This window comes from Pleurodeles waltl, chromosome 12, assembly GCF_031143425.1.
Source record: "Pleurodeles waltl isolate 20211129_DDA chromosome 12, aPleWal1.hap1.20221129, whole genome shotgun sequence".
NCBI classification, from domain to species: domain Eukaryota; kingdom Metazoa; phylum Chordata; class Amphibia; order Caudata; family Salamandridae; genus Pleurodeles; species Pleurodeles waltl.
The window spans coordinates 135,271,210-135,289,045 of record NC_090451.1 but is presented as its reverse complement, the minus strand read 5'-3'; the positions used below and the strand labels follow the sequence as shown (position 1 = coordinate 135,289,045).

At 42.5% G+C, this 17,836-nt stretch overlaps 1 protein-coding gene across 1 annotated transcript in view; it reads right to left on the bottom strand.

The window, feature by feature from the left end:
- LOC138268101 (hydroperoxide isomerase ALOXE3-like) overlaps positions 1–17,836 on the bottom strand; it is a 343,013-nt gene that overhangs the window by 223,683 nt on the left and 101,494 nt on the right. Inside the window, exon 2 of the mRNA XM_069217476.1 lies at positions 10,476–10,680. Within this exon, the coding sequence (XP_069073577.1) occupies positions 10,476–10,680 (205 nt within the window). The remainder of the gene's footprint in view (positions 1–10,475; positions 10,681–17,836) is intronic.

Genomic DNA, 17,836 nt, shown 5'->3' with positions numbered 1-17,836 from the left:
CATGAGCAGGAGGGAGGTCCTGTTGTGAGTGTGGATGAATCTTAGACAAGAGTTGTTGTTCATACCCTCTCCGCCGCAAAACGTTGGTGGGAGTAAGACTAATATTGCTTTGCTCCTGCTCCAGTGACAGTACAAGCTAATCCTCCACCACTCACTACTCACAGAAGAGCCTAGACATTAACTTTCACAGTCTCAAGGTGGGGTGTTTACTGACTTTCCAATACTTAATACTACGGACAACTTTCAAACTTGGCTTCAGCTTTCAATGTTTCTGACCAAGCCATTACAACAGTATGTACTTGATTCATTCTTTAAGACTTTACTGCAAAAAAAAGTTTGACCTCTAAGTACAGTCTTTTGGCTTGGTGTTAAAGAACGTAAGATATTTGGAACAAAATGGTTCTTCCACAAAGCTTTATGTGCCTCTGTTCTATTTCCTTTGCTTCAGACAGTCATTTATATGTATAAGATATGGAAAAGTAATTCCAGTTCAATTTTTGGTATGGACATTTCAAAGTTCATTTTCTAGTTTAATTAAATTGTTTAAATGCACTTGCTCTACATGGGAAACATGCATGTCCCAAACATAAACATCTTTGAAGACCTTGCCTACCAACGTAATTCATCATGGCCTTGGCTGTAGGACGTAATGCATAACGCATAACAAAATATTTAACAGTAGTCACAGTGTGGCTGGATCACTGCTATTAATTCATTCAGGAGTTGCAGTGAAGTCCTGGATATCTATAAATGTTCATTCATTTGCAAGAGATGTCCTCAACAGCATAATGTAAGATATTGATTGTTCAAAATATCTGCCATTTATGGAGGTAAGCATTCATGAATGACTTATTTAGAATTGCTATTAAAGTGTTAGGTATTAACTTCTAAATTACTTTTGGTATACAACCTAGACAATTCCTTTCAGTTTAAGCTTAAAACATACCACGAGGAGTCAGACTCAATAAGAAATTCAATATCTGGAGGAATTGCAGAAAAATAATTAGAAAAATAATATTTCCTACATAGAACAAAACATTGACTCCCGTATGACAAATGCATACTTTAGTCCACCTATGTGATGTACAATATCAATATACATGTCTTTGTAATTTTGATTTAAGCTTGACATTTATAAGTGTTACATTCATGTGGAACATATAAGAAATTGTTTGAAAAATTAATACAAAAGTTTATAGAAACTGACTAAATCAACCATGGAAGGTGTATGAATTTTTGAAATGCAATCAAAGTATTGCATTATTTATCCGCCAAATATTCAGTAATATGAAATAATTAAATACTGTAAGGAGCTGACAGAGATAGGGTCATTTTCCATATGCTTTTGCCATACATCATGGAGGAGAGAAAAGATAATGAAGCTCTACTGTGCTCATAACTGTTGTTATTACTTAGGCTTCAAAAGTATGTTGTATTTTGAAAACACCTCCATTAGTGCCTCTGTATTTTTTGTTGCAGTGGATAAGAAAGTGTGTTTCATTTTCTATGAGATCCAAGACGTTTTGCTTAGAGTAGCCCTCAACCTCTGATTTCAAGCTCTCTCTATGTCTGTACATCTACATTTTCAATCTCAGGACACCTACTCAACATTGAGTAATAGTTTGTGCTTAGCATTTTTATTCACAGTAAACACAGTGCACACTTGTTCCCTCTATTTAATAATCCATAGCACTTTCACCTGTGTAATAGTTTGTTGTTCCCACTGTTCTTTATGCCAGAATTGTGGCAATTCTCAGTTGTATGTTTGTGGCTTTAAAGTGGTCAGATATGTGGCAGATTTTGACAGGATGAGATCTGAACTTTATGCGGCTTTCTTATGCTGGAAAGTAAATGATAGCTGTCAAGTTCTCCTCTGTTTGAGCTGGGCATTTATATGTACTTTAAGAATCATTCCATAAATAGTAAATGCATATTTTCTATTGCCGTTCTGTAAAACCAAATCTTGCTTCAGAATATGGGCCTGATTTATATGTTGGTGGGAAGGGAATTCCGACGAGACAGAGTTCCCTCCACGCCACCATAATGATCTTCCAGGCTAAATTTAATGTTGGGCGGACCTTCGGTTTGGCCATGGCGGAGCCTATTCTGTCTCAACTGTGGCCAATCCTACTACCCTGGGGAATAACAGGCATTGGAGAAACGGCTACATATGTGTTTGCCAAATTATTATGCGTGGACATAAAGCTGTGTTTTACTGTTTTTTACCGCCATGTAAAACCTGGTGGTAAGGAAGAATAAAAACATTATATTGTCCCCTTGCCATGGGAGTAATATATTTTTTCTATGCAAAAAGAAAATCCTGTTTGGGTGGGGTGGGGGTGAGGCGAGTAAAGTGGAATACTCTGCTCACCGGGGCCAGGAATTAGCTGCTGCAAAGGATGGCTGAAATTGATCTTTTTATTTGAAAAATCCTTGTCAGAGTTGATCTTTGCATAAGCTTGCAGGACTTTCGTTTACTTTGCTTGGGCTGTCTCAAGAACCTCGCACAGGGCCAAGCATGAGACTTTTTTAAGCTAATTTAGTCACAATTGATGAAAATTCCACTCCTTAACATTTACTAACACTCAACCATGGTTTGCCGACATTACATTTTAAAACAGTAGTAATAATCTACTATTTGGCTACTGAAAACCATTACAATTAATAGTAATGTGAATAATGTTAAAAATCCAAGTCAAATGACATTCAAAGCACTTCACATTTATCAATAACACTGGTGCAAACAACTGCTCCAGTAAATAATAAAAAGAAAGTGCAGAATGCAATATATAAAACAGCCGTTTACTTTTATCACCAAGAGGTAGACACAAGAGCCTAATGTTCCCAACAGGAACTAGTATCCAGTTTGCATTTTACATTTAGCGATATTACTGGTGCCTACAACTGCTCCAATGGCTAATATTAGCTGACTCCAGTGTGGAATGTAATACATAAGATAGCAGACATTTGTCAACAGGAGTTTACGCACAAGGACCTATAGTTCCCAGTTGGAACTAGCACCTAATTTGCTCAAATTACTTAAAACCATGACAACTGAAAAAACATTGAAATAGCATAACCAAAAAGCCTCAATGAGCTTTAAATAAATCAATAAGGCAGGAACAACCAAACCACACTGGTTAAAACTAAGAACAAAGGTCTTGATTACACATTTGATGGACATGAACACCAGTCCGCCAAACTCTCCCCAGGGTGGCCTCTACTTTAGTGGTGACTTCCCTGTCTGACCCATTATGACTTTTCCGCTGGGTTGAAGGGTGGAAAGCAAGGTTTCTGCCTATCAGCCCTGTGGGAAAGTGGCAACAGCATTGTCTCCGGCTCAACCTCCTCGTAATGTGCACTGTCTGCACTGCAAACAGTGTGCATTTCGAGGGTGCTGGGCACGGGGACCCCTGCATTGCCCATGAACTGTGGCCCCTTGCACCTGTTTTCCACTAGCCTTTTTAACCTGCACCCGCCGTCAGCCTGTCGGGATCACTGACCTCAGCAGGGATGCCGGTATCCGGGCAGTCAGACCTCCAGGGTCATAATGTGGCAGTCGGACTGCCACAGCAGCGGCGGTCCAGCCCGCCATCATGAGTCTGGCGGTCTGGTGACCGCCAGACTCATAATTAGCCCCAAAGTGTAGAGAAGAATGTGTAAAGTAAAGCAGCAGGTGTTTTATCAATGAGGGATAGGTGCAGGGGAACAATCGCTCCCTTTGAGGACTAACACACAAATAGACTAAGTGGATCTTCAGTAATTGCATGAAGCTCGGGTGCATTCACAAAGCTTTTCACACAGCACAGTAAAACAACAATGTCATTAACAAGCTCAGCTTTAAGCAAAAATCAAGTAAGTGATACTAAACAGGGAGCAGGCAGAGTGCTTACACCTTAAACTTGAGACAAATGACTGAAAGGGTTTGCCTCAATACGCTGTGGCGCTAGCGGGCATTCCAGCAAAGTGCTTGAACTAATGCTTGAGCTATGCCACACATTTTTACCTCCATGCTTAACTTCCTAACGGCTAGGGCCACAAACTTAACCAGCAAAATGTTCAAAGTGGCATTGATAATTAGCTTCTGTCACGTACTTGAGCCTAATTTGTTCCATTCCAGCCTTAGGAGTTATTTCCGCTCCTCTGATAAGGCTGAACAGCTGCAAATGATGTATTGAGGTAATTCATCATACCCTCCGCAGATCCTGCACATTGTAGATTCGGAAGGCCTATGCCAGCTGGCTAGGTGTTTTAAAAAACAGCCACTCCCCATGCCTGAGGGCCATAAACTTTATTTTTTTATGTTTTGAGTATTCGCAGGCCTAAAACGTTTGGTGATGCCTCAGCTGATAAGAGTTGTTGACAGCCCATGAATGCCTGCACTTCGCCACAACATCCATGTCAACCCGGCATAACAGAAAGTGAGCTTGCTTTTTAATACTTAACGTAAAGGTGTTTTGACTTGGAATTGAAGCCCAGAGCTCTCTGGCATTCAGAAGACTGCAACAGTCCTTGAGTACAGGGAATGGGGTTGCCTGGCACCATCTGATTGAATTTCATTCCACAATAGGGCCTCCAAACTTCCTCTCCTAGCAAGCCGGAATTTGGGGAAAAGATTTAGAAAAGCTGCTGCCCTTGCTACCCATTGTTCAAGAAGGCCAAATTCCAGTCAGATCTGAGCGGCTGATGAAGATCTCGGCAGTCAAAGAGCAGCTTTATAAATCCTATTGACCAACTTGTTTAGAAGCTCAACATACCTCCCCAGCAGGATTTCATTGCCATAAATCAGAGATGCAATGATTTTTGCCATCATTACTTTCAGTAGTGGGTCAAGGCTCATCCCCGACAATGAGCTTGACAGTTTTGAAAAAGAGGACAGGTGGCCCAGAGCCTTGGTTTCTACAGCCTCCATGTGCTGGGTTGTGGAGCACCTGCATTGAATGTAATACCAAGATATTTGTATGCCTGTTTGTTCGAGATCTTGTTGCCATTGAGATATCAGCAGCCCGCCTTGTTGATTTTCCTGCCCAATATTAGAATATGGTTTTCGTTACATTAACTTCCAGGCAGTAAGTATTTAGCATGCACTGCAATCCAAATCTCATATAACTAAACAGAACTAATGTATATGAGTAGAACAAGTTGCTGATATGTTCACCTCCAATCTTGGGGGTCGGGTGGCTGTTTGTATTGTCAAGAGCGCTGAACAGATCAGATAGAACAGGGCTCATTCCCTTGCTGGATGGCATAGCAGTCTGGGCTTTCTGCAGAGTCAGAGGACATGAAGACCCTCATTACAACTTTGGCGGGCGGCAATGCGGCCGCACTCCCGCGGTGGCCATTTCGACATCCCCACTGGGCCGGTGGGCGGAAACCGAGTTTCCGCCCGCCGGCCCAGCAGGGATGACGGCCACAACATGTGAGCCGGCTCCAAATGGAGCCTACGGTGTTGCGGCGGTGCGACGGGTGCAGTTGCACCCGTCACGCTTTTTACTTCATGGGACTGTGCCAAGGGTCCCTGCACTGCCCATGCCTAAGGGCCCTGTGAATCCCCTTTCTGCCAGCATTTTCATGGCAGTTCCTACCACCATGAAAAGACTGGCGGGAGGGGAACTCGTAATCCCCTCGGCAGCGCTGCGCTGCCCTGGAGGATTGAATCCGCCGGGACCAACGTGGTGGAAAACCACCGGTCCCGGCGGTGCGATCGCGGTGCTTCCACCACGGACGTAATGTGCGAGTTTGCACCGCCAGCCTGTTGGCAGTGCAACCTCCAGAACAGCCCTGGCGGTCTTTGACCGCCAAGGTTGTAATGAGGCCCGAAGTGTCTATGCAGAAAAGATGACCAATCCAATTCAGAGATATTAGCACTGTTGGATCTGCCTGGGGCATTCACCTATGGTTTAACAAACCCCAAAATTTCTTTGAGTTGCGTTTTTCATTCTTGTACAAGAGTGTCATCCAGAACTTGTCAATGTATCTGGCCTTCTCGGCCCATACTGTTTGCTTGAGGCATTTCTGCACCAGCTTAAATGCAATCACTAGCTCTTTACAGTCTGGGTTTCTGCGAGCTGTTCTCCAGATAGTGTTCAAGGCTTTCTTCAAACTTGCATTCATAGTAATGGGAGGCAACAGTTTTGAGTAGATCAAAGCATGTGCGTTAACTGCTCTTGTGTGCAGACATTTTGAAAGCAGCAGATTAGTAAACTTGATCCATTCAGCAATTGGAGATGTGTTTTCAGTACTGACCAAACTTGTAATTTTTATGGTTTTTATGATTTTACTGTGGGAGTCATTACTCCATTTAAGTCACCTAAGGTTGTCAGTGAAAGCTCCTTTACTGGTGACAGAGGCCAAGTCTGTATTAATTCTCGTAAATTGGGGGCGATGATCACTCTTGGAGCAGGTTACTACGATATAACTTCACACTAAGTTGAACATTTCCACGTTACATATAGTATCATCAAAGTAATGTTGTTGAGCTGCATGACCACCAGTTCCCCCAGCAGATTTTGTACAGTTATCCTTAGTCCTTGTTTGTTCTGTGATGTTCCATGGACAGTCAAGGGCCAACTCTGGGGCTTCCTCATAGTTATCTTGGAAAGATTCACATTTGAGTCCCCTGTTGTGATGCAGTCAGTTGTGATATAATCCATTGCGAGATGGTCCCTGCCAAATCCACATATGACTGATTTGAGATGGTTCATTTTTGACCTTTTGTCCCTTGAGCAGAGGTTAATGTAAAGATCCATTACCAGAAGTGATTAGCTCTCCAGTTTAGTAGTTTAACTGCTTGTAGCCAGTTCTCTTGAACATCAGTATGTTCAATCAAAACATGAAGTTTCGTGGAAATGTACAGTAAGAGACCTCATTTGGGTTTGCTGGGTTTGTGCTCTTTGGAGGCAGATTTGCTGAACTCATGGAAGCCAGTGTTGGGGTGATCAGTGATGGGCCGGATTTCTTGTAAAGCAATGATTTTGAATTCACCCCAAGATTCGAGAAGATCTGTAAACCGCTGTTTCTGGGCAAGGCGACAAATATTCCAGGAACATGGAGAGAGGAGTGAGGGCTCATGAGTGGGTGAATGGGCACTTTTCTAAATTCAGTCGATCACCTGAGGACTAAAATTGAGGGCAATCAGATCCACTCAGCCCTTGAATGGTCACCTGCCTCCATATGCTGGTCTCTGGAAACTGAAATGGTGTGGCCTATTGAATTTTCAAGATGGAGTATGTCTCTTGCTTTGACACAGCTGATGTAATCTGCTGTTTTGTGTGAGCCACAGGATAGCCTGTTTCTTCAACGATGCTGAGTTTAATGCCGCAGAAGTTTAAATCCTCCTCTTTTGCATGTGGTCCGAGGAAGCATATGTCACCAGTGTAGGCTCGGGAATTTGTGCACCCCGTGGGGTTAGTAACTCAATTGAAATAATATCTTTCAATTCCAACTAGCTGAGCTCCAGAATGGCCTTGAATAGACTTTGGATATTTAATCTGTTCAGCATATCATGGGGACCCTGTGTGTGGTATTGAGGGATGAGTGCCAATGTGACGCTGATGGAGAGCAACTTGCCTGGTGGTACTTTGGCTTGGAATTGTTGTGGGAAGAGCCTGAGTGGCATTTAAAACATTATAGCCTCTGGGGACTTCTTCTTCCAGTGGGCCACTCATCAGTTGATCCAGTTTTAGGCCCATTTTGGCTTGAGGTGCTTTCCAGTTGTCTTGTTTCCCTGACACAAAGATTTAAGTGAAGATTTGAATTTACAGTGGCAGCAATGTGAACTGCTTGTAGTGCTTCTGTAGAAAGGTGGATGCCATTTCCTTTGTCCAAAGGTGCAGTGCTCCTGGGTTTCCTTTTTACGAACAGTGGGTTCATCAGTTGATTGTGCACTATAGAATCATTTTTGCTGCTTTTGTTCTGTTGCTTCTGACTGAGCTTCCTCTCTCTTTTACTTAAAAGAGAAGTAGACAGGATTGAGTCTGAACCAGCTTTAGTAGGAGTGGCCTGCATAGAACTTACAGTCACCAGCTCAGCAGTGGCCAAATTGTCTTGAGGGGGGGTTTCTGAACAGTGGCCTGTTGCTAACCCCAAGATCTCCTCCCTGGAGTCCACTTCCTGAGAGTGTGAGGCAGCTTCACCTATAGATGCACCGACTGTGTCCTGGCCCATCTGATCTGCCCTTCAGGGTATGGCACACTCTGTTCCATGGTCATTTGCTAGGGGGAGAGTTTCCCACTGTTGGACATTGGGAACTTGAAAACTGGGTGTGACAATCGAGGTTGGGGTCTTCCTGGTGCCTCTCTAATGCCTTTTATCTCAGATAAGATGGTGTTAGAGGAAGGTTAAACCGATGACAAGTTATCAATAACTGGAGGGCAGCAGCATACTTCCTGTGCCAAGTTAGATTTGGATTAAGCTCTGATTATGAGTTTGTTTAAATTGTCAAACCTATTATCAATCCCAGCAGAGAAAACAGCAAGGGTGTTCAAAAGGTCAACTTGAAGATCCAACTTGTGTGAATGGTAATTAAGTGCAGGTACCGTGGACTGAAGGATCTGCAAGAGCTGTGACCACATGGAGCCCAGCACTGTGAGGGAGGACTGGGACTGGCATTGTAGTTGGGAAACAGTTACAGGGCTTCTCAGGAAAGGAGAATGACAATTTCAGTAGTGGTTGATCATTCAGCTTTGTGGAAACAACCATTTTAAAACAGAGATGGTCACTGATCCAGTTAAATGGTGTGCAACTCTGAAGTACTAATTTAGTCACAGTGTTGTTCAAGTAATTCAATTAGGTTTGTGAAATATGAAACATACTTTAATATAGGTACATACACTCTTGAGACATACCATTAGCAGAGTATCTGCTAGAGATGATCTACCTCAAGGAGATGTATCCTAAGAAAATGAGGAGGCCCTTTAATACCCCTAGGTTGAGGGGAAGGGCTATTGCTCTGATGCCCAGAGCCCTTTGATGGGATGAATGTATGAATCAATGAAATACAATCTATATAACTCTACAGCTGTCTCCAAAGAGGCGTCCTGGCACTTTGGAAAGATACAACTCATAAAGAGATTACCTGCTGAGAAAAATGGGTTTTTACCCATTTCTGAAAGGGCAATCTGTAGCAATTCTTCTTAGAGAAAGTGGAAGAGTGTTCCATAGTATGGCTATTAACATGGATAAAAGGCATCCACCTCTACTGATTTTGAAAACATTTGGAATGCTCAATAGAAGGATGTTGGGCAAGTGCAAGTTTCTGATAGGAAGATATTGAGTGATCACCTTTCGCCTATACAGAGGGCCCTTTTGATAGAAGGCCCTATTGGTGATAATCAGAGGTTTTAAATTAATCCTTTTCAATATTGGTACAAATGTAGGTCCTTCAAATGTAGGGAAATAGCACATCTAGTCAGTATTTTTAGGGTCAACCTGGCAGCCACATTCTAGACTGTTTTTAGTCGGCCTATCAAATAAGGTTGCGGGCCCAAATAGAGAGTATTGGCTTAGTCCAGACCAAGGCAGTGCTTAGTTTGTAAAATTATAAGTGGCAGGGCCTAAGGTATTGACAGGTCACCCCATGCTATAGGGATAGCTTCCACCCTGCAATGTTATTATTTTCTTAGGAATATTGAACACCTTTTCTTTTTTATGAGCTCTGTTCCGAATTAGACAGTGCCACCATCTGGTGGGTTGTCATAAATAAGTGCTGATGTTTAAATAGAAGTGCAGGTTCTAAGCACAGGCAAACACTGGTACAAATTAAGCATTGGACAAAGGCAAGCACTATGGTCCTTCTGGGTAAGTCGGGCACTAAAGAGAGGATCTTCAGTAGGGACTTGAATAAAAAGAAAGTTAATGAAACAATGGAAAGCCATGGTAGAAATGTGAAATTTGAGTCAAATGTAATTTGGTATTACATCGTTATCAGACAGGTGTAACCTTAAAAGATCGACTCATGAATTGACCATCATTTTGTCTTTTCCTATTCCAGTTATCAGCAGCTTTGCTAGCAGTGGTTATTTTTGTTTCTTTTTGCTCCTCAAAAACACAGTGAATACAATTAATTTGCCTCAGCTCAAATCATAAGGAGCACTCAGAATGTATGCAGAAATAAAACAAGCAAAATTTTGAGCAAATGTATGCAATCATGCCCTTTGCGTAATTTTTGTTATTACATTTGTTTTGAATAATCTGTTCTGTACTTTTATAACTTTTGTAACGGTGTCTGTGATGATCTGTTAGTAAAAGTATCTTTATGATTTTAGGAGGTTTTACGGGTTACTAATTTTGTGTCTGTATACTTTAACTACATATGTTTATGATGTGATGCCTTTGACAAAATTAAATGGATTTAATTGCATCATTAGCATGTACCATACCCTAGCAAATTCAAAAATAGAAAAGCCACCATCCGCCAGTACGACACGAGGGTTGAGAGCATTTGGGGACTATTTCTAACTCAAGCAGTGTTCTACCTGTTCCTTCTGGGACCTCTACTGTGATGTACCCCTCGATCCAGCGGTAGCAGGGAAAGTGGTAGATCTTTCCTGTAGCAGAAGTCACAGTGACTTGTTCGCAGAACCAACTGTCCTCAGGGAAAATGGAAAAGGGCTCCTTGTGGAGGCGGATGAGTATAATGTCCCCCAAGTCGTGTTTTTCATGGATGTGGTACTCATCAGTCTGAAGAGCAAGAGAAACAGCAGCATTATTTCACTGTGCACGTCTCTATTTAGATGTACCAGTCACTTAACCAAGACATTTAAATGTCAACAATAATGACATTGCTCAGTTTCTTGAATCCGCCTATTCTTAAATCAAAAGACAATAAATTCATTAGCAAACTAAGGCAATGTTTTTTTTCTAATGCTTGCCATAAGAATACAAATAAAAAAGGAACATATTTGGAAGATTACAAGTTACTTTAACATCTTCTCTAAAACAAATGATGCCAGACTACCTAACTATATAGAAAAATTCATTTACAACTCAGAACTGGATCCCAAAGACATTGTGTTTGCAGTCTAATGGCAGGTATTTGTTACAGTTGCTAATCATAATTCATGAGTCGAATTTCCATTGGTGCCAGTAGTGCTACAGAGTCCAGTGCCCAAAACGAACTATGGCCAACCAGGATTCGGTAACAGCCATTCGATAACTGGGCAGGCGGGATTGCCAACCGAGAGAAACTGAAGTTTGTATAAAGTGTTGCCCCACCAACACCAAAAATGAAAACTATCAGAGTTTTCAGAAAACATGGTCATCATCAGGACTCTGTGAAACAATAGACACATTGGTTAGATAAGAGCAGAGCATTTAGGTCCAGACTTAACATGGCCTAGCGCGTCCTTCCACCCCATTAACCTCATTTTTTTAACGTTAATGTGAACCAACAAGGCCAAAATTGCAGTGCCAGATTTACAAAGTGGTGCAAAGCATGCACAGCGAAACTTTGTAACCCCTTGCACCACATTATGCCTGCACCAGGCATAATGGCTGCAAAGGTGGGGGGGGGGCGAAAAATGGTGCAAAGAAATCTAAAAGATTTTTGTGTTTTTGTGCGCCTTTTGTGTGACATCTTTAACACCTGCTCAGAGCAGGAGTTAAAAGGAGGCATGACATTGGTTACAATGGACCCTATGTACTGTTCAGAGTTAGCACAAACGTTTGGCGCTAACACTGAACAGTACATCAGTAGCATCAAATATGTTGATGCTACTGCCCCCTCCCCTACGCCATGGTGTCCATATTTTCAATATGCGCAAAGGGGCACAAGGAAAGTGGCGCTGCACTGGGTGCAGCTCCACATTTCTTAAATCTGCACCTTAATTTTCCAGAGCAATACATTTAATGGTTTTAATGGATCTGCTGGGCACTTATACTTCTTGCTATTTGTAGCATGGACAGGAATTCTAGTGAATCCAAAAAACACTCAGTCCTTGCTCCTTCAGATACTTTTAAACGATTTTTAAAAAGTGATAAACTGAAAAAAAAAAAAAAGCAAGTAAAAGATGGAGACTGAGTAAACGCATGCAGCATTTCAAAACACATTTGCCAGTTATTTTGATGAAAAGGAAACATGATTTATATAGTATTGAGAAAGAGCCCAAAACTTCAAACACCTCCATATTTTCCAATAATAGCTATGTGTACCATAAACAACTTTTACAAGGATAAGACCAAGATTTAGGTAAACACGGCAGAAACCTGCACATGTTAAAAAAATCTTGCACATATCTGTGTTGTCAGAGACTGAAAGAGGGAGGAGAAAGTGGCTGGAAACCAATGTTTACAAAACTATCTAATTTAACAAACCACCATAGAACACTGGAGGCAGGGGCGTAGATTGCTCACTAAGATTTGGGGGTGGGGGTGGGGGTGAACTTCACATTTTCCAGAAACCACGCTGGCATATAATATCAAAATATACTATACAACAAGTGGGGCACATGAGAGTGGCAGTGAACAGGGAGACAAATACAGATTGGTAGGGGTGATAAATGGGAGAAAACACAATATTTTTGTCAAATACTCAACATTTTTTAGGACTTTGAAAGCAGAGCGGTACATCAGGCAAGAGAGCAGGAAAGGCGCCTCACGCACAGCCTTCTGTCATGTGCAGCATGTGGTTGGACCTACACGTCCTGGCCACACTTATGACCAATTACTGACTTTGTCAATGAATCACAAAAATAAAATATAAAAGTGAGAGTATTGGCTTTCTCAAGGGGGAAAGCACATATATATATATATAAAGCAGATCCATCATCTTTATCAAAAATTACCAATATTTTTAATCTATTGTATATTTCAGTAATTGACATGACGTACTGTTTAATATTTGTGATTACTATAAAAATGTTTATTAAGGTTTAATAAAAAAAGTCTATGAGAATTCCTTTTAACATACTGTTTAACATTGCATTTTGTGGGCTGAAAAACTTGGGGATTTTTTTTTTAAATTTCAAGAATACCAACATATTTCTGAGCCCTCCTTTTAACATTAAATTTGAGCCCTCAAAATGCAATCATAAAAAGAACCACTAGAGGGCACTCACTCCATGTAATGCTACATCCCTCATGACACGATCTATGACATTATGGATAATATCATGGCAACATCTGAAATGTCATCATTGATGACAAGGCTGTGCATGGTGAGGGCGACTTATAGTGACTTATAGTTACTTGAGATAACTATAACTGGTGAATTTCTGTTGTTTTGGTGATTTAATACAGTAAGTTTACATGACATTTTCACTTAATGATGACATAGTTATATATATATATATATATATATATATATGAAAAAGTACCTTTAATGGAGCAAGCGTCGGCATCGACACAGTCGGGTAGATGTGTCAGTGTCCAACGCCACAGTGAGGTCCCACATCAGCGTTGAACTCCATTGATATGAATTCAATGCATCGGCATCGAACTTTGCAGTTGGGTCCCATTATGTTGTCGAATTGGCAATGCGCCTGGGTTGAAGGGCACTGCATCGGCTCTGAGCGGTGCAAAGGAAGGTTCGGACATTACTTTTTTGTAGAAAAGGCAGCTGCAAACCCACTTTCAAGGCCCAGAACTGGTTGGCACCTCAGGCAATGGTAGGACTCACAGATGGCAGAGGGGTAAAAGCAGAGTTGCAGGCAGTATTTGATATCCCTGAGATTGCAAAAGAGCAGGGGGCAAGCCAACAAGCCCTTAGAGTCACTCTGGGTCAGACAATAGGGTCTGGTCCTTCATCAACGTGATAGAGATCAGCAAACAGCAGGATAGCTCATAAGGGCAGAGAGCAGTCTTTCTTGGAAAGCAGTCTAGCACCAAGGCACTCCTTGTAGTACAGCAGTACTTACTCCAGGTAGAGTTCTTCCCAGGTCCAGTAGTGTACAGACTTAGTAGGGTTCAGAGATCCAGTTTTTACACCAAAATGTGCCTTTGTTGTGGGGGTGTCTTCAAAGAAGGGTCTTTGAAGGGCACAAAGGTCCTTTCTTCCTAGCCGTGGCTCCAGACTACCAGTAAGGGGTAATCAGCCCACTGTGTGGGACAGGCACTTCCCATTTGAGTGCAAGTGTCAGCACCCCTCCACTCTTCCTACCCATGAAGAGCGATCAGAATGCAGATGAGTGCTCAGACCCACCTAAACTTCCTGTTTTTGTGGCTGTCTACAAAGACTGCACAAAGTGTAGCTGTCATCCTGTCCAGACGTGTTTTGGAACCTGCAAGGCACACAGAGTAGAAAGAGCAGAGAAAAGCACACTTTTTAAAAGAGTCATTTCTAATACAGTAATGTTAACTCTGAATTTACCAGTAAAGAGGATTTATCTTTAGCATTCCAATGATATGAAACATGATGTATCTACTCCTTTGTTATCAGGAACTACAGCTTAAAATTATATTAAGGAATTCCCAATGCTGCCCTATGAGAGGAATAGGAATCACAATAGTAAAACATAACTTTGGGAGTTTTTCACTACCAGGACATGTTAAATTTAACCAGGACATGTAAAACCTAAAAGTACATGTCCTGTCTTTTACTTACCTAGCACTGTGCACTATGAGCTACCTAGGGCCTACCTTAGGGGTGACATATGTAATGAAAAGGGAGTTTAACGCTTGGTAATAGGTTTTAAATGCCAAGTCCAAATGGCAGTGACACTGCAGACACAAGCAGGCCAGAGACTTGTTTAAAGGGCTACTTAAGTGGGTGGCACAACAAGTGCTGCAGGCCCACTAGTAGCATTTCATTTATAGGCCCTGGGTATATGGTATCCCATTTTACAAGGGGATTATAAGTAAATTAAATATGCCAATTGTGTATACACCAGTGTTGCCATGTGTACAGGAGAAGCACCTGCACATTAGCACTGGTTAGCAGTGGTAAATTGCTCAGTGTCCTAAGGCCAACAAAAGGAGACAGAAAAAACATGGCACAAACAAGCAAAATGTTGGAAAACACCACCCTAAAGCTGAAAGGTCTAATGTATTTATTACCCAGTGGCAGGTGCTACTGGGTATTTATAGTTGGAATTGTTTTTCAATAGGAAATGTGTTTTTGAGATACAAATAACTTCGACACCGTTTGATGAATCTCCAAATAACTTTCCAAAAAAGTGCACTATTTTCCCTAGTTTGCAGATGGAAAGTATCAGGATGATCCATCAAGTAGGAGCTGAGAAAAAGGAAGGGGGGTCCTAAAATATGTTTTCCCCATTCATTTTTCCATAGAAATTTTAAACACAGCTACAAACTAAACCACTGAACAGATTTACACCACTTTTGGCAGAAAGCTAGCGCTAGGTGTAGAGTGCTTTTTAGTTCTGGTTTAAATCCGTTTAGTAGTTTTGGAGCAATCAGTGCTCAAAATATTTGTACATCTCAACAGATCTCAAACTAAGAAACCACAGAAATTCACCAGTTATACTTAGAGTTATCTCAAGTAACCGTAACCTGTGCTCTAAGGTAACTAAAACTCATGCCATCTACATGCACTGGTAATTATCTCACATTTTGCATCATTCATGATATCTTTTGTCACTTGAATGATAATATCACTGCAACATTTGCAATTAAATTATTGGTGAGAAAACTATGCATGGCAGGCAACGTTCTGAGTCCAAAATGAAACACGTGCACTCTGAGCTGCAGATATACTTTGTCTTAATTCTAACACAGGATAGCCAGCTCATGCAACAAAAGTGTAAGTTTACCATTGTGAATCAGGTCCAGAAGGCATAAAAGGTTAGTCATATATTGTGTCATTGTACACTATAGAGATTTTACTGTATATTGCTGTACATGACAATTACAAAACAGTATATGAGTGAATAATGGCTGCCCGTACAAACGTAAAAGGCAGCCGCATTGTTTAGTGTACACTTAGGCTATGTTCTGGCTTTAAAGTGTAAATATAGCGTAGTGCGGTTTTATAAGGGTATAGGAAGGGATCGGTTATTTTATGTAAGTTTCTAAAGGTAAGTCAAAATTGCTTTATTACTTTATATATTTTAAATAAGTTTGTGCAGTACTGCTGGTCTATGATTTGTTTAGACAGCACTCAGTCTGAGCTGTGGATTTTAACTGTAAATACAGTTTGAGTTTTTTTCACATTTTTAAGTACATTGCACAACACTATGGCCCTCATTACAACCCTGGCGGTTGGTGTTAAAGCGGCGGTAATACCGCCAACAGGCCAGTAGAAAAAAAATGGGATTACGACCACGGCGGAAACCACCAACATAGACAGCCACTTTAACACTCCAACCGCCACGGCAGTACAGACAAACAGCATGGCGGTCACCACCAACAGTCAGGCGGAAGACAGTATACCGCCCATACTATTATGACATATCTAATCCGCCAGCTTTTCCGGGGCAGATTCAACGCGAACAAAAACACGGCGGAAACAGGACTTGGAAGGGGAAACACTCACCTCTACACAACCCACGAGGAACAAGGACGCCATGGAGCCTGAACTCCAAATTCTCCCTGCGATTGTCTTCCTGCTCCACTACCAGGAGCACGACCGACGGCGGCAACGACCACGGTGAGTTGCACCTACAACACAGGGGAGGGAGGAGGGAAAAGAGAGTGACACACACACAAGCAACACGCAACACCCCACCCCCACCCTCACCCACAACAACACACACACCAATACATGCTGAAACATTACATTTACACCCCCCAATTCCCCCTTGGAAAAACGCAATGACAAAAGGAAATGAGTTGAACGATTGTAATCATGTAAAATCCATTAGTCAAAATATGCACTATAAACAAATATGTACACCAAGAATTCAAGTCCAGCTACTGCACCAATATAGTCCGTGGACCACTGGGCCCAAAATGCATGGGCGAGGCCCACACAAGATACCCGATCGAAACGGAGAGAACACTGCAGGGGCATCAGATGGAGAAAAAAAACAGGCACCTCAGGGGAAAGGGAAAGGGGGCACCTCAGCCGGATGAGTGCACAACGCTAGCTCCACGAGGGGGCTCCATGCCCATTGATGTATCCTGGGGAGTGCAAAGCCACAGTCTCTCAAGTCTCTCCTGTGGGTGGTTTGCCCACTGCTTTATCCTGGGGAGTGCAAAGCCACAGTCTCTCAAGTCTCTCCAGTGGGTGGTTTGCCTACTGCTTTATCCTGGGGAGTGCAAAGCCACAGTCTCACAAGTCTCTCCAGTGGGTGGTTTGCCCACTGCTTTATCCTGGGGAGTGCAAAGCCACAGTCTCTCAAGTGGATAACAGTCTCCACTGGTTCTGGAGGGGGCTTGGTGCCCAGAGTGCTTCATCCTGCCAAGGACAGAGGTAGTGGATGCCTATCTCCACTGGTTCTGGAGGGGTTTTGTGCACAGAGTGCTTCATCCTGCCAAGGACAGAGGTAGTGGATGCCTATCTCCACTGGTTCTGGAGGGGGCTTTGTGCCCAGAGTGCTTCATCCTGCCAAGGACAGAGGTAGTGGATGCCTTCCTCACTGACCTCGGTGCTGGCAGCGGTGTCATGAGCAGCAGTGCTGGTGGCGGGCTCACAGACTGCGGTGCTGCTGAAGGGCAGAGTGTCTGCGGTCCTGGTAAAGGGCTCAGTATCTTGGGTGCTGGCGGCGGTGCCCGTGGCGGCGGTGCATGTGGCAAACTTGTCCGCCGTGAAGGTTGGTGGCGACGTTGACTTGCCTTTCTTTTTCAGATCCTTCCCCACCTTGGATGGTGGCGCAGCTGTCTTGCCACTCCCAACTGTCCCAATTGTCTTGGCTGAGCCCTTGGTGGCAGGTGTTTTGGCCTTCTCCCTCCGGGATGTGGGCAACTTCTTCTGTTTTGGAGGTGGGGGAATGTCCTTGGA